At 44.0% G+C, this 26,793-nt stretch overlaps 1 protein-coding gene across 1 annotated transcript; it reads right to left on the bottom strand.

Moving 5' to 3' along the window:
* Window positions 1-604: 604 nt before the first annotated feature.
* On the bottom strand, window positions 605-26,605 carry LOC142765950 (uncharacterized). The gene is made up of 8 exons (XM_075867754.1): window positions 26,583-26,605; window positions 23,638-23,704; window positions 20,549-20,855; window positions 17,198-17,357; window positions 14,449-14,573; window positions 13,792-13,909; window positions 9,033-9,197; window positions 605-730 (listed from the first exon to the last, which is right to left on the bottom strand). The coding sequence occupies exons 3-8, from the start codon at window positions 20,764-20,766 to the stop codon at window positions 605-607; spliced, it is 912 nt and encodes a 303-aa protein (XP_075723869.1). The 5' UTR covers window positions 20,767-20,855; window positions 23,638-23,704; window positions 26,583-26,605.
* Between the last annotated feature and the right edge of the window lie 188 nt (window positions 26,606-26,793).

The following is a 26,793-nucleotide window of genomic DNA, read 5'->3' as shown; positions in this document are numbered from 1 at the left end:
CATACCCTGTTTGCACTTAACTGTTAAATGGCCCCTGAAACCCAGAGGGCGAAATTTAATTGTGGCATTTCATTTATGCACGAATCTGCGCATACATACGGAGGTCATTTGTGCATATATACGGAGGCCAACTATTGGACAATAGAAAAGGAGTACCTTGCCATCATCTGCGCTACATGCAAGTTTCACCCCTACCTCTACGGCAAGCCTTTTTAGGGTGCGAGTGACCACCACGTCTTGTGTTGGCTAGCAAATATGAAGGACCCTTCAAGTGACCTGCCCCGCTACGGTGGTCTAGTGCCTAAGCTACTTGGCTGCTGACCCGCAGGTAGCGGGATCGAATCCCGGCTGTGGCGGCTGCATTTCCGATGGAGGCGGAAATGTTGTAGGCCCGTGTGCTCAGATTTGGGTGCACGTTAAAGAGCCCCAGGTGGTCACAATTTCTGGAGCCCTCCACTACAGCGTCTCTCATAATCATATGGCCGTTTTGGGACGTTAAACCACACAAATCAATCAATCAAGTGACGTGTCACGGTGAAGTCGGTGACTTCAGAAATATGACATTACCGTCGTTTAGAAGTCAGACAAAAAACACTTCGTTATCTCATGCCCCGTCTACCCAGCGCCGGACGATGACCAGGGTGATCACTGCTTCTTGGGAACGACAAGTGTCGATGGCAACGCTGAACGACAGCGAGCCGACCCAGAACGTATAGGCCATATAGAATAACTAGAGGGCAGGAACACCGTTATTGCAAAGTTATTCAAGCGGTAACTTGGGATCTTTTTTCTACCAAACAGCCTTTTTTAAAAGAAGCACTTCCACTTCGACTCTTGTGGTGCCTTCAGGGCTGCGACCCGAAGTCATCTAGGCCCTGCACGACGATAAGACCGCAGGATATCTCAGTGTTTGCAGCAATCCCGTGAGGGTACAAGTATACTGACCACACCTTATCGCTAGCGTCGCTCGTTAAGTGAGACGATTCCGGAACTGTCAGCGACGCAAGACGCAGCCGAAAAGACCAGCGGTGCTTCAGCAACTAATCGAACCACTTCGCTGACCATGCTTGGAAACTGGTATGGGCTTATTCGAGCCATTCTCGGCATCGGCTGTTGGAAACAAGTGGGTCATAGTGGCTACCAACTACCGGATTGGCTATGCCGAAACAAGTCCCCTGCCCAAAGGTTTCGCAACCGAGGCAGCCAAGTTTTTCGTTGAGGATAATGTTTTGCGCCATGGCGCCCCAGATTTCCTCATTACCATCATCCACATGATCTTTACAGCGGAGCTAACTGATGCAGTTTTAACGCGATAGCGTTAGAGAGCTCGTGTCGCGTAAATTCCGCCATCGGCGTCCGAACCGTTGATTGTCAGCAAAAATCGTCAGTGAGCGAAAAGTCTAGAAAGAAGCAAATAAAATAAAGATTTTGGTCTCATTGAGAATTAAAACCGAGCCGTTCGCGTGGCAAGCAGGTGTCCCACCACAAAGCCATGGTATAACTTGCCACTGCTTCGGGAGAAAACACTACATAAATGTTATGTAGTGGAAGGAGTCTCCTTAACGCATTTTGTTCGGCAGGTGTCACGACGAAAACGAACCCATTCGGTGATTTGTAGGCACATTTTTGCTGCGATCCATGCGATGAAGTAAAGAAAATAGGAACCGATATCAGGGCACTAAGAGCGGAAGTAAAAGAACTGGTTTCTCAGAACGAAAAACTAAAAGCCGAGAATCATCGGCTTGAAAAGAAAGTTGAAGAACTTGAGCAATATCAAAGAAGTAACAATCTTGAGATAAAGGGTGCACCAGAGGAACTTGACTCAACTATCGTCGTGAAAAAGATAGGTGAGCTTGTGGGCGAGCCAATATCTGACAGTGACATCGACATCTGTCACAGGGTGTCGACGGCAAAAAGGAATGAACGGAACATCGTTGTCCGGCTCATCTCGCGCAACAAACGTAATGCGGTGCTCGCAAAAGCAAAGAAACAAAGGATCCTTTCTAGTCACCTCGATTACGAGGGAGCGGAAAGCGTTATTTATGTTAACGAGCACCTGACGCGACAGAACAAGCAGCTTCTTGGCGCAGCCATAGCAAAAAAGAAATCTGCAAAATAGAAATTCGTATGGTCTAGTGGAGGAAAAATTCTTGCGCGCAAAGATGAAACGTCAGATGTAATCCGGATAACAAGCCCAATTGATTTAGGTCTCATTAAGTAAAGAAAGGGGAAGGGAAGGAGAAGAGAAGGCGGATTTTTTTCACCATGTCTACTATAGAAACAACAATACCAATAATTAATGATGCCTCCTTTACCATACTACATCAAAATATAAGAAGTATTAGGAACAAGCATGAAGCATTTGATGTCTTTATAAGTTCTCTTCACGTGGACATCGATGCAATATTGTTTACAGAGACATGGCTGTGTAATACTGACATGTCTCCTCAGTTCACTAACTATAATATAGCACGCTTGGATCGCGCAGGAAGAGGTGGAGGGTTGGCTATATACTTGCGGCAGCGATATTGTTTTCAAATGCTTGATGATCTTTCTGTGAGTAATGGTGACATAGAGTGCCTAGCAATAGAAACAAATTCTTTTATACTTGCCGTGGTGTATAGACCCCCAACTGGATATAAGAGGCATTTTCTCAGTCATATGGAAAATCTCATGCATTGTTTTAATGAGATAAAAAAACCATATTTTATCATGGGTGATGTAAATATTAATATGATGAGTGAAGAGCTGTACGCGCTTGACTTGAAAAACCTTGTAGCATCATATGGATGTCGGAATGCCATTATATATCCAACCCGTATTACTCACAATAGTTCCACGTCACTTGACGTCTGTATAACAAGCCTAAATAGTTGCGATTACACCTCGGGCATACTGTGCTCAGACCTAAGTGACCACCTACCTATCTACATTTCTACACAAAACCTGCAGCACAAAATTAAATGTCCAAATATCGCGCGGTATAGATATATTGATGACAAATCACTGCTTAAGTTTACCGAATTAATTGAACGTGCTGACTGGTCACCTGTGTATGTGCAATGCAACCCAGATAGCGCATATAATACTTTCCTAGCTATTTTCCTTGAGTGCTACGATATTGCTTTCCCGATACAACTGATCAGAACACGAAAGGGTAAGAACAGAAAACCATGGATAAACAGTGACCTCCTGAAACGAATCAAGCAGAAAAACGCGCTTTTTCACAGGTTTCTTGCTACTAGAGATATTGCAATATTGCGTGAATTCAAGCGATTCCGCAACAAACTAAATAGTGACACTAGGAAGGCTAAACTTGCCTATTATGAAGCCACCTTCTCACGTATAAAATCAGAACCGGCAAAAATATGGAAACAAGTTATTTCCTTAACTGGGAGAACAGCAACGTCAAATACACCTAAACAAGTAAAAGTCAACAATATCATTCTGGAGGGTAAGGAACTGGCAAACGCAATTAACCAATACTTTGTAAATGTGGCTGTTTATGATGAAGACTCAACACAATATGAAGATGAAACAAGTAGTTGCATGAACTCTCTCGTACTACACGAAGTATTACCCGAGGAAGTCTACCGATATATAAAAGAACTAAAGACAAACGTTGCGAGTGGTTATGATGACGTAAGGGTGGCTCCAGTTAAGGCTGTCGCATCTATACTTAGCCCCGTATTAACATATCTGGTAAATTATTCCTTTCTTATTGGAATCTTTCCAACAAAACTTAAGGTGGCCAAAGTTACACCCATTCATAAAGGTGGCAACACTACTGAATTAACAAACTATCGTCCGATATCCGTATTACCTGTATTCTCAAAAATTTATGAAAAATGTATAAATACGCGCCTTATGAAATATCTTGAGAAGTACAATATCTTATCACCGCATCAATATGGTTTTCGCAAAAATAAAACCACGGAAGAGGCACTAATTGATGTAAAAAGCCGCATAATAGAAAATATTGAAAATAAAATGTTCACGTTAGGTGTCTTCCTTGACTTGCGTAAAGCGTTCGATTCTGTTGACCATAATATCTTACTGTTGAAATTAAGCCGCTATGGAATTCGTGGAATAGTCTCTGATTTATTTAAAAGCTATTTATCATCCAGACAACAATTTGTTAGCATAGACAGTAAAAAGTCAGACTATTTAACCGTAAAGAAAGGAGTTCCGCAGGGGTCCATTTTAGGCCCCGTGCTTTTCCTTTTATATATAAATGATATTACAGAGGTTCAGTATACACCCGAAATTAAAATGTTCGCTGACGACACAAGTATATTCTTCACAGGCTCCACCATTCAGGAAGTAGAAGCTTCGACAAATGTATATCTCTCGAAACTTTCAGGCTGGCTAACAAAAAACAAACTAAAATTAAACACACAAAAAACAAAATTTATTATGTTCAGGCCCATTAACAAGCACATCAGTGATAATATAGTAATCTTGTTTGACAATCAGCGACTCGAACAAGTCAGCACACAAAAATTCCTTGGAGTCTGGTTTCATGAGCACTTAACATGGACACCGCACGTAAATAGTCTCTTGGTAGATCTAGCTCGTTCTGTAGGGTGCTTGAGTAAAATTGCTTTCCTCCTCCCTTCATGGTTATGTAAATCATTATATTATAGCATGTTTTACTCCAGGCTTCTATACGGAATGCTTGTATGGGGAACAACAACTAAGACCAATTACGATCGAATATTAATCTTGCAAAAGCGCGCGCTCCGTGTAATAGAAAAATATAAAGGTCACCCCAAGGACTTAGACACTCAGCCGCTTTTTCTTAAACATGGAATTCTATCTGCTAGGAAAGTATATAATCTTAAACTGATGCAACACATCCACAAACATAAACTACAGGATTCCTTTCCACGCACTGTATCAACAACATATGGCTTCAGAAATTCTACCCGCAAAACTAAGAAAACACGCACGAACTATGGCAAGCAGGCTATTGATTATAAGATCATACAATTGCTAAACCTTCACGAATCGAATATAGACTTTACTCTGAAAACTAAACAATTTAAATGTCATCATAAATCCTTTCTTCTTTTGACTAAAGACATAGTAGATCCATAGGCTTTTATATTTAGGAATACTTGTATACTGAGTTGATTTTTTTCTTACTGTGAACAATGATACTTAAACAGAATCGTTTGATACCAAAATTGTTTCCTGTTTATGTAAAACATATTCTGAATGTATATCATGTAGAAATAAGCTATGTAACTAAATAAGATATGTATAATGTCACTTATTTGTATATGTATGTTACTGATGTGTGAATATGTGTAATATGGCACTGATGCAGACTGTATCAGGAGGTAAAGACCTCGTCAGGCTATTTAGCCTTTAGTCTTTGCCTCCCGCAGGGAAGTTTTTGTATTTTTTTTCTTTCCTGCAAATAAACTTTGAAACTTTGAAACTTTGAAACATTCGGGAGGCCACCAAACTACGCCAAGAAAAGGCAGAGATAGTGCAGCCATCGCCACTAACAACACACGGGAACTTTCAAACAGCTCTAAAAATGGACAACTATGTCTAGCTAACGAAAAACACACCATGCCTTTCCAGAGGCATTGATCAAGCAAACGGCCAACGCTATAGTATCCTGCCATCTGTAAGGCATTGTGAGACTTTGTATGCCCCTTCAAGGAAATGCCATTTTAACAAACCGCAACACTTGCATAGATTTAGCTTTTTATTCTCACGAGATCCTTAAAAAAGTGAAGTACTGCAGTTGTCTTTCCAACGATCATAGGGCGATGCTTGTTGTGGTTGGCCGGAAGAGGTCTCCAGAAGAGCAAGTCGAATGATTGCCAGATAACTAACGAAAGATAGCCGACAGAATGTGACCATTTGCGAATACAAGTGTCACGCCTACGCGCAGGGCATAATACAAGACCATGTGACTATATCACTGTATGTTTCCATGAAGCTTTCATAAAAGTGCTGCTAAATAGGTAAAAAACCTGTACAATCACTATAAATACGTGGCACGCGCGCGCGTGTGTGTGCGTGTGTGTAAAAAAAACATATTAATAAGTATGCATTTAGCGGTTCAAGGGCACACTATAGGGGCCAGATTTCGCTATCGCGTTTAACACTTAAAAGGCGAAGCCTAAGGGTCTCGCAATTTTCGAGATACAGCCACAGAAGCCACTGCCGCCCCACCGCCTATAACACCGACAAATGGTCTCACCGAGAGTGCAAATGGTCTAAGCGAGGCCGTTACTGACACCATGTACGTCGACGTGGAGCACATGACTTGGGATCCAATCCTTCTATTTGGAACCTTTGAATATAACACGACCATCCAATAAACGACGCAGATGACACCACACAAGTTTGTCTACGGAAGAAACCCAGCCACTATGCTTGATGCCATGTTACCTAACGTAAATGACCAAGAAGACCTCGTCGTAGCTGTCTACCATGAGTGCACCGAAGAAGACCGACAGCTCGCCTACGTATAGGCATGACGAATCAGCAGAGGACCGATAGTCACCGTTACAATTTTCAGCGACGCTTTGTGGAATACTAGTTCAGCAACCGTGTTTACGCTGACGTGGACTTAGTGAAGCACTTCTGCGAAGGTACTTCGGCATGTACAGGGTACTTCAACCTCTAGCCACACTTCACTACGAAGTTGTCTCTGACGGCATTCCCAACTCTCAAAGGCACCGTGCGTGACCTGGAATCGTTCATGTAGCGCACCTCAAGCTTTTTTCTACGCGGTAAGGAACCTTAAGACTGTATTTTGTTATTATTAAAGCTTTATTACGGTGTCTTATTGCTCGTACTTACTCTTATTGCTCTTCATTACTCTATTATTGTACTTCCATCTTCTGCTAAATTATCGGGACGATGTCCTTTCAGAGGGTTGGGGGCATTGTGACAGAGGCTTCTTTTTATGTTTTATGTTGACGGAGTAGTGTGCGAGTAGATACTGCATTGTGCAATGTCTGAGAGCATTGTAGATGGTGTCCAGATTATGTGTTACATTTGAGCGTGCAAACGCGAACGGAGTTTATCTTTGTGAAGAAATTCGGCCAACAGCGATAACGCTCGAATGTTTGACGCTACGTATGTAAATGCTAATATGCATTGCCACACATTATATAGCCGGCCGAAGCTCCCTTCGCAGCTATCACTGCTCAGTGCGCGTTGCTTGCTGTAGTTTGACTATCTGTTTCCGGGACACAGTTTCACCCGAATGTAGTTTCATATTGGACAAAACCACTGCCTTCGTCAACGTCACGACACCGGACTGCACAGCGAATGTAATGATTAGAGCGAGAAAAGCACAAACATTGGTTGGCCATGCTTCATTAAAAAAACTCGTATTTGCATAACGAAATCACAAACATGAGCGTCGCCGTGTTAACGGGGGTAGCGAAGAAATATTTTCATCGGCGTAAGGCTAAAAATATGAGAGGTAGCCTATTCAAAACACTCTTGAAAGGCAACTTCTAGAACATTTCTTTATAAGAGGGTTTGTGACACTAAAGCTCTAATTTAAAATGCCATCACACCCCTATCTAGATGAGTGTGAACGCAGGCCTATTTTGTAAAACGAACTTTGTTGTGTCGCGATTTCACCTTCTCATAGATTTGATTGACATGTGGGGTTTAACGTCCCAAAACCATCATATGAATATGAGAGATGCCGTAGTGGAGGGCTCCGTAAATTTCGACCACCTGGGGTTCTTTAACGTGCACCCAAATCTGAGTGCACGGGCCTACAAGATTTCCGCCTCCATCGAAAATGCAGCCGCCACAGCCAGGATTCGATCCCGCGACCTGCGGGTCAGCAGCCGAGTACCATAGCCACTAGACCACCACGGCGGGTCTTTCATCTTCTCATATTAAGAGCTGTTTAGATAGAAGTGCAAAAGGTAAGGTTTATAGCTAGTTCAAAGTCTAGAATAACGCATATGATGTCTTCGCTGGGACGACGAATATTAAACCTCAGGTCCCGGTAAGGGAAAGGCAGCCGGAGGCTGAGCACGCCCACATCGGATGAAGATGATACCGATTATTATGATGACGCGGTGACGATGAGAATGACGACAAAATACTGATAATGATGCCGATAATGTACAGAAGAAGGACATAACAAATGCCCATTATCAAGAATTTTCGCGTCAGCCAGATTGCCGCTTTCTATCACTGTTGTTGAAACATTTATTGGATGTAGCTTGATTGATGGATATCTGAGGTTTGAGGTCCCCAAATCACGATATAATTATAAGAAACACCGTAATGGAGGACACCGGTGATTTCGACCACCTGGAGATCTTCAACGTGTGCCCAAATCTGAGCACACGGGCCTGCAGCATTTTTGCCTCCGTAGAAAACGCAGCTGCCGCAGCCGGAATTTGATTCTGCGACCTGAGAGTCAGCAGCCGAGTAGCTTAGCGACTAAAGCACCGCGGCAGGGTGGATGTAACTAAATTAGGGTCCTCGTGCAGCTTCTTCATGCAAAGTACGGCTCTACAAACAATGACAAGTGGTTCACCTCGCGTTTTGGCACATGGTTGGGGGCACGAACACTCCGAACACACGAGGGCGTTACGCAAGGTGTGTGAACAGGAGGGAGACCATTGAACTCCTTGTTTTTGTTTGTACCTGTTTGTGGCCATGCCAATGGCACTGTGCTTCGTAAGCCAAAGTTACTCTTTGCGACTACATGCAGGCGGTGGAGCTGTATTGGTTCAGCCAACTATGCGGCGATCCACACCACCAAGGCTAGTGCAATGGTGGCTGTAGGAGTTCGCGTGGAGTAACAATGAGGTCATGAACAGAAACTGTGCACTCATATTGTAAAGAGCATGTTTGTTGACCCGCGGAGTGTATTAGGTTATCCCTTATGCTACTACCGATTCTCTGCATGGGTACATTAGATTAGGCCGCCCGGTACAAAGTGCTTAGGACATACATCATTTTCATCGTTTTCGTCAAAAAATATGTCCCGGGTACCCCTGCGACGCGTCAAGAGTGAAACTTGCCTGAGAGTAGTCCGTGAGATAGAAGCTCTCGCACCGCTGGTACAGCGCATCATTTGGGGTATCGGGCTCATCTGGCAACAAGTACATGACGACGCCCATCTGCAGTGCGAAGGCTACGATGAGCGATGGCTTGAAGGTTGCCTTGGCTATTGTGGCGGCGTTATCCTGAGGTTGTAAGAGCATTTTCGGTCATCGCCGCCATTTTCAATCTTGCCTCTTTCGCACACATCTTGTTGCTCTAAGCAGTAAAGTGTAATGGTAAAACCAACAACAATAATAACATGTGCGGTGTAACATGCCAAAACGACGATGTGATTATCAGAAATGTCATAGTGGAAGGCTCCGGAAATACCGAACACGTCTGGTTGTTTAACACGTACCTAAATTCAAGTACACCACCTCAATAATTTTCGATTTCATCGAAAATGCAGCTGCTGTAGCCGCGATTCAATCCCACGACCTTCGGCTTAGCAGTCTAGTCTATACGGTTTATAACGTGCTAGCCCACTGAACCGCCATAACTGGAGATTAGTAAAAGGCATCGTCTGAAAGGGCACTATATGTATAGAGTGAAACAATGTATCAGTTTTTCACTGATAAATTGCATTCTGAGAACTCTAATGTCGTTAATTTCAACACCATCTGTTCAGTAATGGCCGAGAAAATCAAGCTAAAAATTTCATTCTCATATTTCATGTCGCAACTGTCGCCCGTGACGTCACAAATTTCGAAGCATAGTTTTCGTATTTCGATAAAATCGACTCCAAAACTTTTCCTGAAACTTGGTGTTCTAAGTTTATGTTCACAATGTTCACAAGTCTATTTCACAAGTACATCTATGGGCACAATGACGTGGCCAGGAATTTGTATTGCTGGCTGCACCATTTCTACCAATCAAGACCTACTCAGGATTTACTGTAGACCGTCAAAATATACGATGTCATGACGTTTGCTGCGAGAACTTCAAGGTGGCCCCACCATGCGCATGTTTCCAAGTTCATAGCACTTCAGGGGGCTCGGCTAGTCGTTCATTCATACATCTCATTTGATCACGCTCACCGTGAAGTGCTCGATACATGTGATACAAGGCTAGTGGTGTTCAAGCTTGGTTTAAGTTGGACGAACGATGTCTAAAATAATATGTATGACAGATAGTCACGAAGTAAACGCATTAACATAAAAAAGTTTAAGACATTTTCCCAAAGGGTACCCTGATGGGAGGCGAAGCAGCAGCGTTGCGCACGCCGATTCGGCGGGTGATTCGGCGGAGAGCCCACGGTGCTTTCGAGACGTTGCCGACGACATCAAAGATTCGCTGGTGTTGGCCTTCCGCTGTCAGCGCTTCCGCTTGACTTCCTTAGTTCGCGTCTCGTCGGTGTTACCCGCGCGCCACTTCCATTCTCGAACGTGATCGGCATGCCTCACTCGCACCTCGTCGGTGTCGTTGGTCTTGTACTGCCGACGCTTGCGTTCGGCTTCCCTGGCTCGCGCCTCGTCGGTGCTGCAGGCGCAACGTCGCCATTTGCGAACGCGATCGGCTCTGCTAATCCTCGAAACACTGACGACGCCCAGGTTAGGTGAAATCGCTTCAGCGCATGTTTCGGGGAGCGAAGGAGTTTTGCTTTTTGGTGTCCTCCATCGGAGATAAACGAGCCGAAAGAGTGTTCACGCGATATGCGCTCGAACCTTGCGAGTGGTGGAGAGGCTGAGGCGAGATAGAGGTGACACGTGGGGAGTGCACAGCACACGAGGGTTAGAGCGACGTCACAGCACACTGCGAAGGAAGGCGTGACCAACTTGGCACCACCCCAACGCCCAGGGCAAGAGGAGCGTGGTGCGGCACGTTGGCACGGAGACACGAACGGACTGCATTGCACAGGATAGTCAAGAGCTTCTTAACATCTAAAATCGCGGTATATCTATGGAATGAGCGATGCTGACTGGGCGAAGCAGTGTGATCGTTCGGTGTTACCGTAAATAACCCATGATATTGACCACTCACACATGTAAATAAGTGGCAAGGCAGTGTACAGTTATATACAAGGCTTATTTATTATAAATAGTATGTTGCATTAAAGCTCTTTGTGCATATAGCGCTGACTCCAGGGGGCCGCGAGGGAGGGCTCCACAACCTCACCAATCGAGTGAAGGCATCTCCCTCCTCCTGAGCCGTCTTTAGATCTGCGCTGCGCTCGCACGGCATTGCGGCACTACGTGACTACATTTGATGGCGGAATAACTGAGGATACTCGATTAAATGTTGGCCGCTTGGCCGACATTTAATCGGTCGGTCGGTCGGTCAAAACCAAAATCAAAAAAGCATATAATACCCATATCTGAGGCCCAACATCAATACGTAAGTATTAAACTGTGTGTTCCTTTACTAAAAAATACATACATACGTCATTCTAAAGACCACAGTGCTTCTTACGCTGTGCTTAAAATACGACGCTATGCATGAAAAAGACGGCTGGCAGAATAGTTTCTTTGGAAGACATTTGCAGCGAATCACGCTGATACGCGGCAAATGTTTTTTTCTATAGAACCTTTTCTCGCTAACGAAGCCGAAGCGTCTTCGTGGCAACCGTACCGATTTTCGAACTGCGAAAGAGGAATTTACTAGTGTGAAAAAATGCCCCACCTGCCCGAAGGAAATCGTGAAGAAATGCGAATGCACTTTTTGCACCGAGAAAAAGTACCGTTGCCATCAGACATTTGCCTTCACTGACTTCCACCATCCCCTTGAGAGGCACCCAGGCAGTGAACGGCCGAGGGTGAGAAGCGAGCTGACGGGAGAGTAGGGGAGTAGGGCGGCAGCATTTTCGGCTCGGAATTGGCGTTTTATGGTGGCACCTCGAGTTCACATTTCTGATGTTCTTAAGAAGCGCCCAGCCAGCGAGCGGTTGAGAGTGAGGCTCAGTGGACGGAAGAGTGGGGTGCAAAGAGGAGAGAGCGAACGGGGAGAGTTGGAGTGGCGATGCACTGCACTTACCCTCTCCTACACTCCTTCGCAACACATGCTCCAGTTACTAGGGGCGACGACAAGTGCGTGTGTCCCCAGCTGTTGCTTTTGGAGCGAGAGTGAGAGCGGAGAGATAAAACCTGCTGGCGCGCGGACACCGCCGCGGACAGCGCCGGGTGTCTAACACAGACCGACCAAGAAATACATTCGCATTTAAAAATCTTTTTCTCCTTAGTGCCCCTTGAAGCAAATCTCGCGGGGCTGCCCCACCATTGTGGTCTAGTGGCTAAACTGCTTTGTTGCTGACCCGCAGGTCACAGGATCAAATCCCTGCGGTGGCTGTACTTTCGAGGAAGTCGAAAATGATGTAGGCCCTTGTGCTCAGATTTGGGTGCAAGTTGAAGAACCCCAGATGGTCGAAAGTTCCGGAGCCCTCCACTACGGCGTCTCTCATATTCATCTGGTGGTTTTAGGACGTTAAACCCCACCAATCAATCAATCAATCAATCTAATCTCGTAGGACTATTTGGCCTCGAGTACATCAAGGTGGTCATCTGGGCACGTGGTTGTAGATTCTTAAGAACGCCAAAAGTACGCTGGAGACGATCACACTATGAACGAACGACACGCACTTACATGGCGCTTATCCTACAAATATTACGCTACCTATCGCAAAACATGAGCGCATATGCTGCGCAGGAGTAAGATTATTAGGCATCATCACGGACACCACGAAAATGGAACTCTTTTGCTGTCAGCGGTACAGGTGACATGCTAATGCACTCGTCACCCTGTTTTTCGACTTTAATGTCAAAAGCATGGCAGGTGGTTTCTTCGGAGTCAGTCAGCAGTGCGGCTGCCTCCTTTTGTTAACAGCATGCACAATTGTGAGAAGAATTAGGAATCGGCTTTCACGCGTGATTAGAGAAGCGGGAGAGACGAAAAAACAGGTGGCAAGTACATTAACATACTGTCCATCAAACTTATAGAAAGAGACTTTCATTTTAATGGTGTCCGTGATGGGGCCTAAAACTGGCGCAACATGGACAAATATACATATCTAGCGTCACGATGCACAACTATGGCCAGTGAAGCATGGCCTCCGACATGGTCAGCTACATGGCCTCCGACATGGCCTCCGACATAGTCCGACATGGTCAGCTGGAGGCCACGAGTGTAGGTGCACTAGTCCCACGTGAGACAGATTTCTTCATTGTGACGAGTAAAGTCGTCAGCGGTCATTCTGGCACAAAATTCTCCGTTAAGTGATGCATCGCCATCGGAAGATTCTTCAATGGAATATGTACAGCCTTGTTGCACAGATAGACTGTTTTCTTGTTAAGTTGCTTTTGCCGTAAATCGTTATTATTTTACGTTTGCTTGTTTAATGCCGCAAAAACAACCCTTCAAGGCAAGAGAGATCAAGTGCTAATAAAAAAAACCACTGTTACAAGCTGTGAATTAAGATCGTAAATGAAACAAAAAAAACATGCAAAGGAAACACTCAGTATTTCAGTGACATGCCTGCTGCGTTGAATTGTAGCTTATAGTTACACGTAGTTCCTCTGTCCTGCGTCAACTTCGCGTCCGCATATGCAATACATAAATAAAATAAACATTAAGTGTTACCAGATTCCAAGCACTGGGGCTCCCCCAACTTATCTCCTCCTTTTTTGTATTATTCAACAACTTTCAGGCATCAGGGTGACACAGTAAGCATGAAGAAACTAGATGGTTGCAATCTGGCACTGAGGTCGTCCTGCGGTACAATTGGCACTGTGATAAAAAGCGGCTCACCATAGTCGGAGTAAACACGTTCTGGCTCTTGTAAGCGTTAATGGGCAACGTGATGCAGTAGTCTGGAGAGGGCATATTCAAAACGGTGGTCATTAACACTAGGATGTCCACAGCGGGCCTGCAAGCAAGCATGTTGAAGCAACGCAGACATTTAGGCAAGGCAGAAGTTCAGAACAAGATTGAGGCTAGAAGCGATTAACGACCGTTGAAGAGGAATTTGGGGAAGGGGGGAATCGCCGTAACCAAAGTAAAGGCAAGCGATTTTGTCGCGTCTACAAGGCCAAAAGTAGCTGTCTTGAAGACAAAAAAAGACCACTCGTCCAGCGAGAGCCCCCGTTATAAAATTGTTCATCACAGATACTCGGAACAACATAGAGAGCTGAAAATGTAGAACTAAAAACAAATTGAAGTATAACTGGAGTCAGCGCTGTCGTAGAAGAACTTGAATTTGAAATCCTTTCGCGACCGAAATAAAAAAAGTAAAACGTGTCAAAATGACCAAAAACGTTTTTTTTTCGCTTACTTTGCAGATTTTTTTACCTTTCCACTAAAACGATATCATCCTAGTCTTGTCAACCAGTATTGGAACCGACATACGTGGCCACACTAAACTGGCCGAGCCTCGTTTGTTCGCTTTTGGACGTTGGTTACACTCACGTTGCCACGTTATCTGCAATGTGTTGCAGTTTTGACCAGGCTTCCGTGTTGTTGTATAAGTAGTATCCGATGCCGACAAACAATTTGCATTGATGTCTGTCTTCACCCAGTAGACTCCGGAGCGTCTAAGAAACAAATAGAGAGGAAATCGTAATTATTTATTTAGGAGCTTGCTCGTTCAGCTGCTTATGCTCGCGCCTCCCTAAGGAAGTTGCAAAAATTCCGCATGTTTCCGTATGGAATGAATATGTTTTCCTCGAGATTCTTATGGAAACGTACAATTCCGTACCAGTTTGTCAACGAACAAGCTTGTTCGTTATCGTCGGTACGAACACTAGTTCCCACTGCTCCCTCTAGAGGCGCGGCTGTGCTATCTCACAGGTTGGCTCTCTCTATGGAGTCACGAAAGCGGCGTCGCGTGCTCTAGTTAGATAGGCGACCGCTAGATGGCCGCGCCTTTATACAGCACTCGCGTTTAGATGGCTTCTTCTCTGTTCGCTTGGAGCTCATTCAGTGAACACTCTTAGTTACCGCTCCACAACATGAACACCCCAGAGGCCGAGGCAGCTGCGTGGTGGGTTCGCAACACAGCATCAGCTTGGGCTCGCCGCCAAGACCTTGCGGTGAGAGCTCGGGACGTCGACGGGACGAGGGCTCGCCGTCAAGCAAATCCTGAACAGCGGCCCAGCGAAGCAGGAGCGAAGCGGGCGCGCCGTCAGACAAACCCATCACGTCTTTAATGATGGCAGAGGATCGTCTGTGGAGGATTCCTGGGTTACCCGATCATCTCTGAGCAACGCCCTCAAACATCCTTGACTTTCTGGATATGGCGGTGATTTCTTCGGGCAAGGTCTACCTACGCCGCGTCCACCTATATATGTTTTGCTCGGACGCCACTGTTTGAGCACCAGAGTGGTGGAATGTAAACACCGTGATAGTGTTGCACCGCATGCTGCTTCTCTTGCTAACCATGCACAGAGCCCTCATAACGTTTCAGCGACGCAGCTACTACATTGAATTAGGCTAATGGCCATGTAACTATAGTGCATTGAAGTCATTAAAGCCGCCATGTTGTCCACCCATGACATCACGTGCAAGCTACAAATACTTTGCCAAGGCGCATGTCCTAAAAGCTAGCACTCATTGAGAAAGACACAAAGCAAAAGAAATACACAGGACGAACGCTGCCAAAGAGCTAAAATTACTCAATAGATCAGAACAAATGAAAAGCCAAAAGCATGCTTGTGAAGTATTGTGTAGGTGGTTACAACCTTCGAAAAAAGTGGAAGCTACACCCACAGCTGTCTCTTACCCGATCATAAATTTGCACCCCCCCCCCCCCCCCAAATCCACTGCTCATTTCTTCTGCTTCAAGCACATTCCGCGTACTTCGGGCGCAGTGATTTCTCTATGCACACATCTTCTTGTCGTTCAGTACAGGTTAAAAATAGCCATAGTTTCGGCGAAACAGTAAGCAATGAATACGACAAAATCTCATTGGAATTCCATGCGCGGCAAATGGGTGTTCTACCACACTGCCACGCTTCAGCGCCGGAATACAGTGAAAATAGGTTCCTTTGCTTCGAAAAGCGTAGAATATAACTTTCACGCTATACAAACAAAAAGACTTCGCAATAATACAGACATCAGCGGTATTGCGCGGTACAAGCCAATGTACAATGACAATTTTTATGAAAGAGAACACGGGAGCGCGTGGCCTGCGCACTCCGGCGGCTGCTGGAAGCGCGTTCAAGCGGGAGCGAGAGCAACCAAAGTCTCGTTTCGCATCATTTCGCAACGAGCAAAACAACCATTCGTTGCTGATATGAAACCAGCAGCAAGATTGCGACCCCCTGCCCCTTCAAGGCGAGTACGCGAGAGCTGGTAATCGATTTGAAGAGGGACGGGTCGCAAGCTTGCCCTTCTATATGAGCAACGACTGCTTGTTTCGGTCACCGCTAGATTGCACGAAAAGAGATTGTGGTTGCTCTCGCTCCCACTTGAACGCACTGCCAGCAGCCGCCGGAGCGCGCAGCTAAGCTTCCACGCGTCACAGTGTTCCCTTTCATAAATATTGACACTGTACATTTCCATCGCGCGTCAGACTATGCGATCGTCCTAGCAACACCGTGGTTCAAAGCTGGCCATTCTTTATAAAAGGCGCACGCGTTACTTAGCCTATTTCCTTGAGAATACGTCATGGGTACGTGGCAAGTTCCAAAACATTTCACGCGCATAATTGGTCGTGGTTCAAGGCATGCTACCCGTTGCACAGAATGCAGCCATACGCGAACGCTTTCTTGACAAAAATCATTTTTAACTTTTGAACTTTATTGATTACATGGATTTATACCCAGTTCAAAATTATCCAGTAGCATCATACAATAAAACAACGTGCACTAAGCAGTTTAGGTACGCACTAGAGACAGGATAGCGCTATCACGTTGAACTCTTAAAGGCGAAGCTTAAGAGTCCACCAATGATATAGTCTCCATTTTGGTTACTCTGTAATTATGTAGTTGTGCCCGTCTCCGCTGGGAAACTGCGTTGCTCGTAATTTTGACCAACAAGGCAGGATCGATGATCGCATGAAGCTGTTCTTCACAACAAAAGAACTTATCGCGAATGAAAGCTGCGAACATACCTAAAGCCGACGCCAGTACGGACAAAGCGTCACCTTATACAAATGTTCAAACCTACGCTCGTCAGGCCAAGTGACGGTCACGTAAAAGACATGCCGTCACCTCACCATAAGTAAGGATGGTACGCTGGTGACTGTGTAATTTTCAACGTCGCCTTGCCAGCCGTAGAGGTTCAGGATGCCGTAGTTTTGCACTCGATTCATTTCCTTCGAGTTCTTTAAGTTGTCCCTGATCTCTGTATTCATAAATTGGTCCTTGTCCATATCTCTGCAGAAGAAGCATAACATGTACGTCTAAGGTTAAACAGGATTACAGAGAGCTCACCTAGTTAGTGCATGTTTATTCTGAATGACAGGGCGGGAAAACACGGGCACATTAAAGGCGTCACACCACAAACGGCTACTAGCAACTGAGGATGCGCACAGTGGCGAAAAAAAAAAGCGTGAAACCTCATGCCAAATGAAACCTATTGATATGGCACGCGTGGGGCTTTACGTGAAAGATAACTGTTAAGAGCACAGAGTATGGCAAAATTTGAAGAAAAAAATCACTTTTTGCTCACATTGCAATTTGCGAAGGCTGTTCTTTTGTGCATATTTTGCACATTCGCAGTTTTTCCTAAATTGCATTTTTTTTGTGTGTGGCTCAAAACCAGTGTTTTTTTTTTCAAAAGCAAGTAGTGAGCGCAAACTCACTCGTATCACTCGTAAGCCCCTTGTATGCGCTCGGTGAACGACCTATCCATCTAAAACACAAAATTTCGTGTACGAGAGTCGCAGTGCTTGTCTACAGTCAAGCCCCGCCACGGTGGTCTAGTGGTTAAGGTGCTCGGCTGCTGACCCCCAGGTAGCGGGTTGGAATCCCGGCTGCGGCGGCTGCAATTCCGATGGAGGCGGAAATTTTGTAGGCCCGTGTGCTCAGATTTGGGTGCACGTTAAAGAACCCCGGATGGTCGAAATTTTCGGAGCCCTCCACTACGGCTTTTCTCATAATCATATGGTGGTTTTGGGATGTTAAACCCCACATAACAAACAAATCAAATCTACAGTCAAGTGTATATATCAAATGAACAGGTGACTTCTAAGGCAATCCGAAGACACTGCGTTTTTATATTTATACTTCCTCTTCGAAGCACATCGATTCGAACGTTTTCAGCTTTTAGCTTTATCACACCTCGTGCTTGTCACGATTGTCGATAATCTAAGATGCGGGGGTTAAAGAAGGTATTCAGCAAGTGTAAGTTTCGCGGCCACTCATACAGTTTTCTTGGTAATGTGAATAAAGGCCAAGTGACGTTTTGAGGCGCTCAACGCTGCGCCAGCAAGCTCTTCATTGTTGAAACTTTCAGCCTTTTCAGCGTCTTTCGATGTGAATCGCGTGCATGGTGAGAACACATGTGCTTTAATTACCGTGACTATTTCATGTGAAGAAATTAGACTTAATGGCGCGTGAGAACGGGCGGGTGTAAGTGCTGAGTTAAAGGCCATTGAACTGGAGAGTCCTTGCTGTCTTTTTGTGAGGTCGCGAGTCTTAAGAATTGTGACACTGCATATTGTTCTCGCATTTAACGATGGTAGTATCACAACAGCCTAAATTTTGAAATGGTTAGGATTGAAGCCAGAGCAGACTACACTATTAAAAAAGGGCAGTGCTACTTACTAACTTTGAGGTAGTGAATTGTCATAACATTCACTACATAAGTAGTAACTGTAGGTAGTAGACCACAGACATTTACTACCTCCGGTTGCTTCTAAGGTAGTACACGTCTGGAGTATACATCCTGCAGTTACTACTTAGGTAGTGAATGTTGTGACAACAATTTACTACCTCGAAGTTAGTTAGTAGCACTGCCTTTTTTCAAGAGTGTACAGTAAGTGTGTTGGAAAACATTGACAACATGCCATGATATATTGTGAATATAGCTCACAAAAGAAGCTAGACAAGCATTACGAGATACTTTAGTGTGAAAATTAACTTTGACAGCAATTAACATCCTTGTGGCTACTAAATGAACAGTTGATCTATATTTGTGAGAAAGTGTGCTTGCTTCTCCGCTGTTTTCTAACTTTAGGATCTATTATACATAACCCATGTTTTTAGTGTTTAGGTACCATTATTTTCTGTGTATTTCGATATAAGCAGTTGATTATTTTTTCTTGTATTCTGCATATATACATAGAGCATCTGAAGCATATTGAAATTAGTAACTTTACAGTTTTCGTGTTAAAACTTTTCGGAGACGCAAATTCACTCAAAAGCTAGGTTATAATGTTAAACAAGAAGGTCTTATATAAAGAGTTTTTAGAATATCATGTTCAGTCTAAAGAAGATAACTGCTCTTCAATGATGTGAGGATTATGTGAATATACCTTCTAGCCACTGAAAAAACGGTCTCTCAAAATGGCCGAAATTGCATGCGACGTAAAAGGCCTAGCTGGTGCTCTCAAGGCATTTGATTTCATCTTTATGCAAGTTATTTGATGGTTGCCTCATGCATTTGCTACCACTGTTATTGATATGTCATGCCTCAATGCATGATATGGCTTTTTTTTTTCATGCCTATGCGGGTATAAAACTGCGCATTCCTCGAAAATTTGGGCCACTTCCACTCTGGACAATGTAAAGAAGGATTAAAAGGTGAGCTTCTGGTTATCAATATCTGAGGTATCAATAATCTCTGGGTTAATGCAGTCTCCCGTCTGTCCAATGCAGAAGCGGCCGAAGCTAAAAGATATCTTATAGACGGTTTTCCGCAGCGGGGAACGGACGCTGCCACGTTTGAACACGTGATTTATTGTTCTTTTTTTTTCCACTTCTTCAGCATTCCCGACGGCTGGCCGATTCACCGCCTCTCCTGGGTTGAAGGCAGGCCTGCAGAGCGGGCGCAAAGCATGGACCGCGCCGCTGGGCTGTTGCTCTCTTTTTTTTTCCCTTTAGGCACTGCGCTGGGTCGTTTTATGGCTGACAAAAATTGGGTGCCTTTTTTCTTCTTTATACCACCATTTCTCGCCGTAGGCTTCAAGGCAACGTCCGCCACACGCCACATCGAGGCAGCGCCACCGAAGAGAAGGCTGTGGCCGCTTCGGTGTGGTGGCGCCATCTAGTTTGGCATAGACAGAGTATCTCCGAAAAACAGTCTATAGATGACAATTGTTAGGCAACCAGCCAATTTGTTGGTATTTTACGAAACAGATGTCTGTCCTTTTCCTGCGTTGTGCGCATATTCATTTGTTGACAGGCGTTTGTGCTGTCCTGACTTCCTTGTCGAGTCCGTGTTTGAGCACCCTGCAGTTTATAATGACTAGGTTGAACACCACGCCAGTGATATTTTTTATTGCGATGCCAATTGAATGGGCTCTCTCGGTGGATTTCTTGTCGTTGCCGTCATGCCCCACCTGTGTCCGTGTCTGCCCATGCTTTCGCTAAGCCCTGAGCGTTGCACGCAAACGGATACTCACCCGAGCTCGAACGAGAAACCACAGGAGGAGAACTTGTAGGTCTTGCAAGCGTTCAGAAACGCGATTAGGCTTATGTCATTGACAGTGCCGACCACGGTGTTGTTGAATATGCGCACGTGAGTGTAGATCACAATGTCGCACGACTGGTCGGGCGGGAAGAGCAGAGGAATGGCCGCCTGCGACCCCACCGAGCACAGCAGAGGAGGCGGTGTACTCATCCTCGTTCTTGTAGTAGTGGTTGTCCTCGTTCTCGTCGTTCTCGTCGTTCTCGTCGTTCCCGTCTTACTCGTCGTAGTCGTCGTAGTGGCTGCGGTGAAATGGTGGTACGAGTGTCGATTATTGTTGGCGCGGGAAAGAAGAACAACATTTCAATGGCGTAAATTCTTAACTGGAGGGTGCACTATTGCAGTGAGCACTATATATATATATATATATATATATATATATATATATATATATATATATATATATATATATATATATATATATATATATATATATATAGATATATATATATATATATATATATATATATAGATATATATATATATATATATATATATATATATATATATATATATATATATATATATATATATATATATATATATATATATATATATATCACGTATTTTCATGATGCGTATTATGATGAGTGCGCGAAGATCTGGATATTTTATCGCCGAATCACACAAACTTGTGTGACAAGAAGTTCACCTAAGAATGTAAATTTCGCCTTCCAGTCGTCTTCAGCAACTCAAGGAGGATTTAGAAAATTGGTAGTGTGGAGTATATGCCTCAAACGTGAATTCAAGAACCTGTCATTTTACCGGTGGCAAGATGCCATTTGGCTATGGGTAAATGGTTGGAACATATAACGCTCGCTGTGTGCCTTTGAGTTCATGGCTTCCTTGAGAGGCCTCAACATCTAGGCACATTTTAGTACAGGTGAACTCACCAATACTCATCCCTCAACTTTTCTCGGCAGTAGTGTGGAAGCTATAGCATGCCTGCTAGCACCACATGGAGTAGTAGGCAATTTCGTAAATGACTGTGTTACCTTGCTTAAATTAATACTCCTTTATTTATTATGAAACTAGGCCTGGCATACGGAAAGCCGGATATGTAAACTTATTGTTCAATTTATAAAATAAATATTCCTTTTTAATTTCTTAGGTAGCACCTAGTTTTCTGCAAGCCTGCTTCCCAAAGAAAACATGGCTTCTCCTACGTCCGTTGTCCCGCACGTGGTTGAAAACTTCACCTTTACTTACCCAAAGAAAATGCTAGAAATGTTACACCGCAATGTACATTGAAAATTTAAATGACTCTCTCTCAACCACACTTTTCCCGCATTCGTTTTTGTAAATGTCTAAATGCTAGCAACCAAAAAAAAAACGATAAATCTGCATGAACCACGCCACGCAGTCACAGCGACAGCAGTAAGAGCGGCCAGTCAGAGCCTTTTCTAAATACTTTTCGAGTAACTGCTACAATCACACTTGCTGGGTAGCCACTACGCCATTATTAATCATAATTTATGGGCCAGCATACACAACGCTATCTTTCGTCAATTTTCGGAGAAGCGTGGTATCCGCTAAACACTTACGAGAAATTTTGTGCCGATCGTACATGCAGTCCATGACGACGATGAGGAATTATGCCTGAAGTGGGTACGCGCCACAGCTCATGGGTTGGAGCATCGAACGAGCCCCTCATTACGCTCATTCGCAATGAGTGACGACTGGTTGTTCTTTTGCAGCTCTAAAACGCTTCATTGATCACATTAACGCGATTCCTTTTCCGACATCAAGCCTGCCTAAGGCAAGTTGGCGAACAAGTCCCAAGCACCGGCGTGGCTCAGAGGTAGAATACGGGGCTGGCGCCAGCGGACCCGATTTCGGGCCTCACTGTGTCCTCGGAGTTTTTTTTATTTAGCAAGTTGTTTTTTTTTTCTTATTTCTGCGACAGTGATTACGGAAGCTGGCGGTGGCGGCTGCAGCGAACCACCATGGCGCTGCCCGTGACCCGTGATGTGATCTCACAAGAACTTTTATTGTAAAATGAAACAGAAAATAGAAGTTGAGAAGCCCTATGCTTTTGGTTGATATAAGACGAACGCATGGAATGCCCGGCTCCGCAGCTTTCACTCCAGTGCCAAGATGAGCCCTCTACGTCTATATAGTGTCAAAGCACTGCTACCCAACCTAAGGATATTTGGCCGATGTAAACAAAGAATACAACACTTCATCTGTGTTCACTTACGGAACGGTACCACAACAATAAATAGACAATTTTACAACAGTGCCCTGACAAATATGCGTTATTTCACCATTCAGCACAATGAGCGTGTCTATGAGTGATGCCCTGGCTCGCCTGAAATTTGAGATTGCATTGGACTTGCCTGAACTTTGTACGTTGTTAAGTCCAGTTTTGCCGCTTCACGGTTTCCACTCTTTTGCATCCTCATAGACAAGAAATGTATGAGGAATGGTATAAATAGTAATTGTAGTGCAAATGTGAAGAAAGAAAAGTGAACAAAAAATAGTTTGCCGCTGGCAGGAACCGAACCTGCGACCTACGAATAACACTTCCGATGCTCTACCGATTCAGCTGCCACGGAAGACATCCCTTTGTCCACCTCACAGGGTACATATGGCCACTTAGGCGTGGCAGTGTTAGTCAGCGTTGCGAGCAGCATTGCAGCGAGTGTGGAACAGCGTTGTTTTCTTGTTGACGTCCCGTAGCACGTGATCTTATCATGAGCTAGCAGCTGACCCAAAATCCTTCGCGTACTACCTGAAGGCATCAAGTCTGTCAGAACGAGACCCTCGCTACGAATGAAGGAAATACGTGTAAACTTAACGGCTCGTTTTTCTTTGTTAGATGCAATGTAGAGCATCGAATGCGTTTTTCGAAGGTCGCAAGCTCTATCTCTGCCGGTGGCAAGTTATCCTTTCATCCTCTTTTTTTTTTTCTTCACATTTACATTACTATTACTGCTGGCACCATTCCCTACACTTTCTTTAGCATCTTTGTTGTTCTCGTTACCATAGAGTATGTCAATCATCATAGAAACTCTGACTTACTTGTTCTGATTGAAGTTGAAAAGTTGCCTGTGCTTGTAGGTGATGTTTTTGCGTCTACAGTTGTTATCTAAAGAAAGAAAGCATAAATAGTTATTACTCTCAATGCAGATAATCTAATGGTTTCAAAAATAAAAGAAAGTTTACGTTAACCATGACGTCATCTCAAACCTATTAGTTAACCGAAAAACACAGAAGCTGGTCGCTGGTTTAGGAATGAAGATTGAAGTCGGTAAAAAGCGACGGTTTTGTTGTTTTATTCTGGCAACGTCTTTTCGTTCTGTTTTTCTATAAAAATATATAGTTGCGTTACGCTTGAGAAACGTAGTTACCAAGTCCTCGTCATATTTATTTTTTACCTATATATTTATCTATTATAGAATAAACTCAGTCACCCTGAATGCGAATGTTTAGGCGTGGATAAGCGGGTCTTTTTAATTTCCTAAATACACGAGACGTAAGGTTGCGATTGAACAGTACTGTAGCAATAGCTAGCCACATTGTCGTAAAAAGATGTATTTAGATTAATATTGCTAACAATGCAATGAGTGAAAGAAACTTTTGGAATAGTGTTGGCTTCAGCAAATACAGCTTGTGCAATATATCGAGCAGCTACGAAACAGAAAATGGTAACAAGCCAATGAATTTAAGTATCAGGTGCTCCCTCATGCAACGGATGCGCAAGTGCCACCTCGGGGTTGTATACATATGGAATTACACCGACGAGAAGCTATAAACTAACAGATTCATTTGAAAAGGCCTCACAACACCTGTAACGCTTCGAACACTATCTAAAGTAATGCTGGTCTCATGAATAAGAGGTGCTCTTTAGCTGTTGATAACAACAACAATAATAATAATAATAATAATAATAATAATAATAATAATAATAATAATAATAATAATAATAATAATAATAATAATAATAATAATAATAATAATAATAATAATAATAATAATAATATTATTATTATTATCATTATTATTATTATTATTATTATTATTATTATTATTATTAATATTATTATTATTATCTAAGTTTCAAGCTCGATATGATTATAGAGACGCCGTAGAGGAGGGCTCCGGTAATTGAGACCACCTGAGGATCTTCAAGCCTTAAAATATTTCAAGTTGAAGACCTTTAAATCATTGTGACCCTATCATGATGATGACCAATTTCATAATCAAGGTCGCAAATTGTTGACACTAAAGTCTATGTCACTGAAGTGGTCATCAAAACTACCTCCATCTAACAACCTATTCATCGTGGACATATATGCCTTCCAAATATTTTCAATAATAAAACAAAAAATAAAGTGTATACAAGCTCACTGTTCTAACGTTTATTTCGTCGGGTTTTCCTGTTTGTGCTAATTATTCGGGAAATTATTCGGTATTATTTTGAAGACTATTAATTAGCTTCATTCATGTACCACGTCACACAGAATCGTATTTGATCGCTTATTTGGAAATTTTGAGTATTCGCAAACCCTTAGTCTTTTCATTAGTTCGCTGCATTGTAATGCGCGATTTCCAAGACTATACCTGCGATGTCATAAGCTTTTTTGCAACAGATTTGGCTTGAGCGCCCGCTGCACCTGGCGCAATCGAGACTCAAAAAGGAGAAACACGTGACGCGAGAATACGATAACACTGAATATATGGACTTTTAATACGACACAACATATGGAACGCATGCATAACTTGGATTCAACCGTAGTACAGTAAGCTAAAAGCGACGGCGTTGGCCGTTTGAAACCACACACCCGTGGCGCAGTTTACATGCGCAGAGGTATACAGGTATGCCTGAATGTCCCACCATTATTATCATCAGGCAGACCAGGGACATCTCAACCCTGCACCATCATCAACATCAGCTGGTTCAAGGATGTCTGACGTTTACAGAATCCTCATCATCAGCCAGACTCGGGATGCCTGAAGTTTACCCCATCGTCATCATCAGCCAGAGCTAGGATGTCTGCGGAACGCACCATCATCATCTGCCAGACTGGAGATGTCTAAAGTTTACATAATCGTCATCATCACCAGTCCGACCAAAGATGTCTCAAGCTTACATCATCACTATCATCAGCCTGATTACATCCACCGTAGAACGCATGCCTCCGGCCCCATGTAAATTTCACCAGTTGATGAGGTCCAGCGCTTGATGCACCCTCGTCGTCTACGCGAACCTTTTAACCTCATCTTTCCCCCTAATCTTCTGTATCTCCTTCACACGCTTGCCTTATCGTGGAATCCACTTCGTGACACTTAATGACCAGCAATTGCCAACTTGCTGCATGCCTTGCCCTTATTCGTTTCATCTTCTCCACTTCGACTAAGAAGTCCGTAATGAGCCACTGAACCATTTCGAATTCAAGAACTAGAGAGTGGTTTTCTTTCTCTCCTTCGCTACCCTTCCTACAGACACTATCTTCTCCTCGCAGGTTATTTATTCATAAAGCACGCGCACAAAGTCAGCACCGATCGATGAGCCTATCAGGATTTGGGGACTCCTGGCTACGTGTTGTTTATTTCTGCTCGACCAGTTGAAACGTACGACACGAAGTAAAACCAGTCTACGCATGACACTCATACAAAACGAGGTCGAACGGGCGTGCCTTTGCTCTGTTAATCAGGGCAGGAAACCATTCAAAGTGAACATCTCCAGAATATACACCAATCTAGAGCTTCATTTCTCATATTGTCACGTGATCAGACTGCTGGCGTGGAAATACAGGGAACGACAGAACAACGACCTCGTCCTTTCTAATTTCAGAGGCTGTTTAGGGCCCTTTCACACGCATTTGTTCATTGACCCTTTTCAGCTTTTTTTGTGTCATAAGGTTACATCTATCATTATTTTTCTAAAGATTACCGAAGTACCGATAGCGCGGAATGTGTTTTGTTGAAAATGTACCAAAGATGAAATATCGCCGAGCACTTACCGGGGCTTTTGTGTCTCCTTCACCACCACCACCACCACCACCACCTCCACCTCCTCCTCCTCCACCTCCACCCCCACCACCTCCTCCGCCACCAAGGCCAATCGGTCCGTACTCTTCGCTGACTTCACTGTCTGTCGAATGAATACTTCATTATCAGAACAGCAATAACCGTATTATGTTATGTCATGAGTGAAAACCCTTGCCAGCGCCA

The sequence above is a fragment of the Rhipicephalus microplus genome, chromosome 6, assembly GCF_043290135.1.
Source record: "Rhipicephalus microplus isolate Deutch F79 chromosome 6, USDA_Rmic, whole genome shotgun sequence".
Classification (NCBI taxonomy): Eukaryota; Metazoa; Arthropoda; class Arachnida; order Ixodida; family Ixodidae; genus Rhipicephalus; species Rhipicephalus microplus.
The sequence above is the reverse complement of the archived record's forward strand: the minus strand, read 5'-3'. Positions and strand labels throughout refer to the sequence as shown.

Coding starts and splice junctions, on each gene's coding strand:
- LOC142765950 (XM_075867754.1), bottom strand. CDS start 20,766: ATGAGTACACCGCCTCCTCTGCTGTGCTCGGTGGGGTCGCAGGCGGCC. Junction 17,358..20,548: donor GGTTTCTCGTTCGAGCTCGG/GTGAGTATCCGT, acceptor CTTCTTCTGCAG/AGATATGGACAAGGACCAAT. Junction 9,198..13,791: donor ACGTGTTTACTCCGACTATG/GTGAGCCGCTTT, acceptor TTACAACCTCAG/GATAACGCCGCCACAATAGC.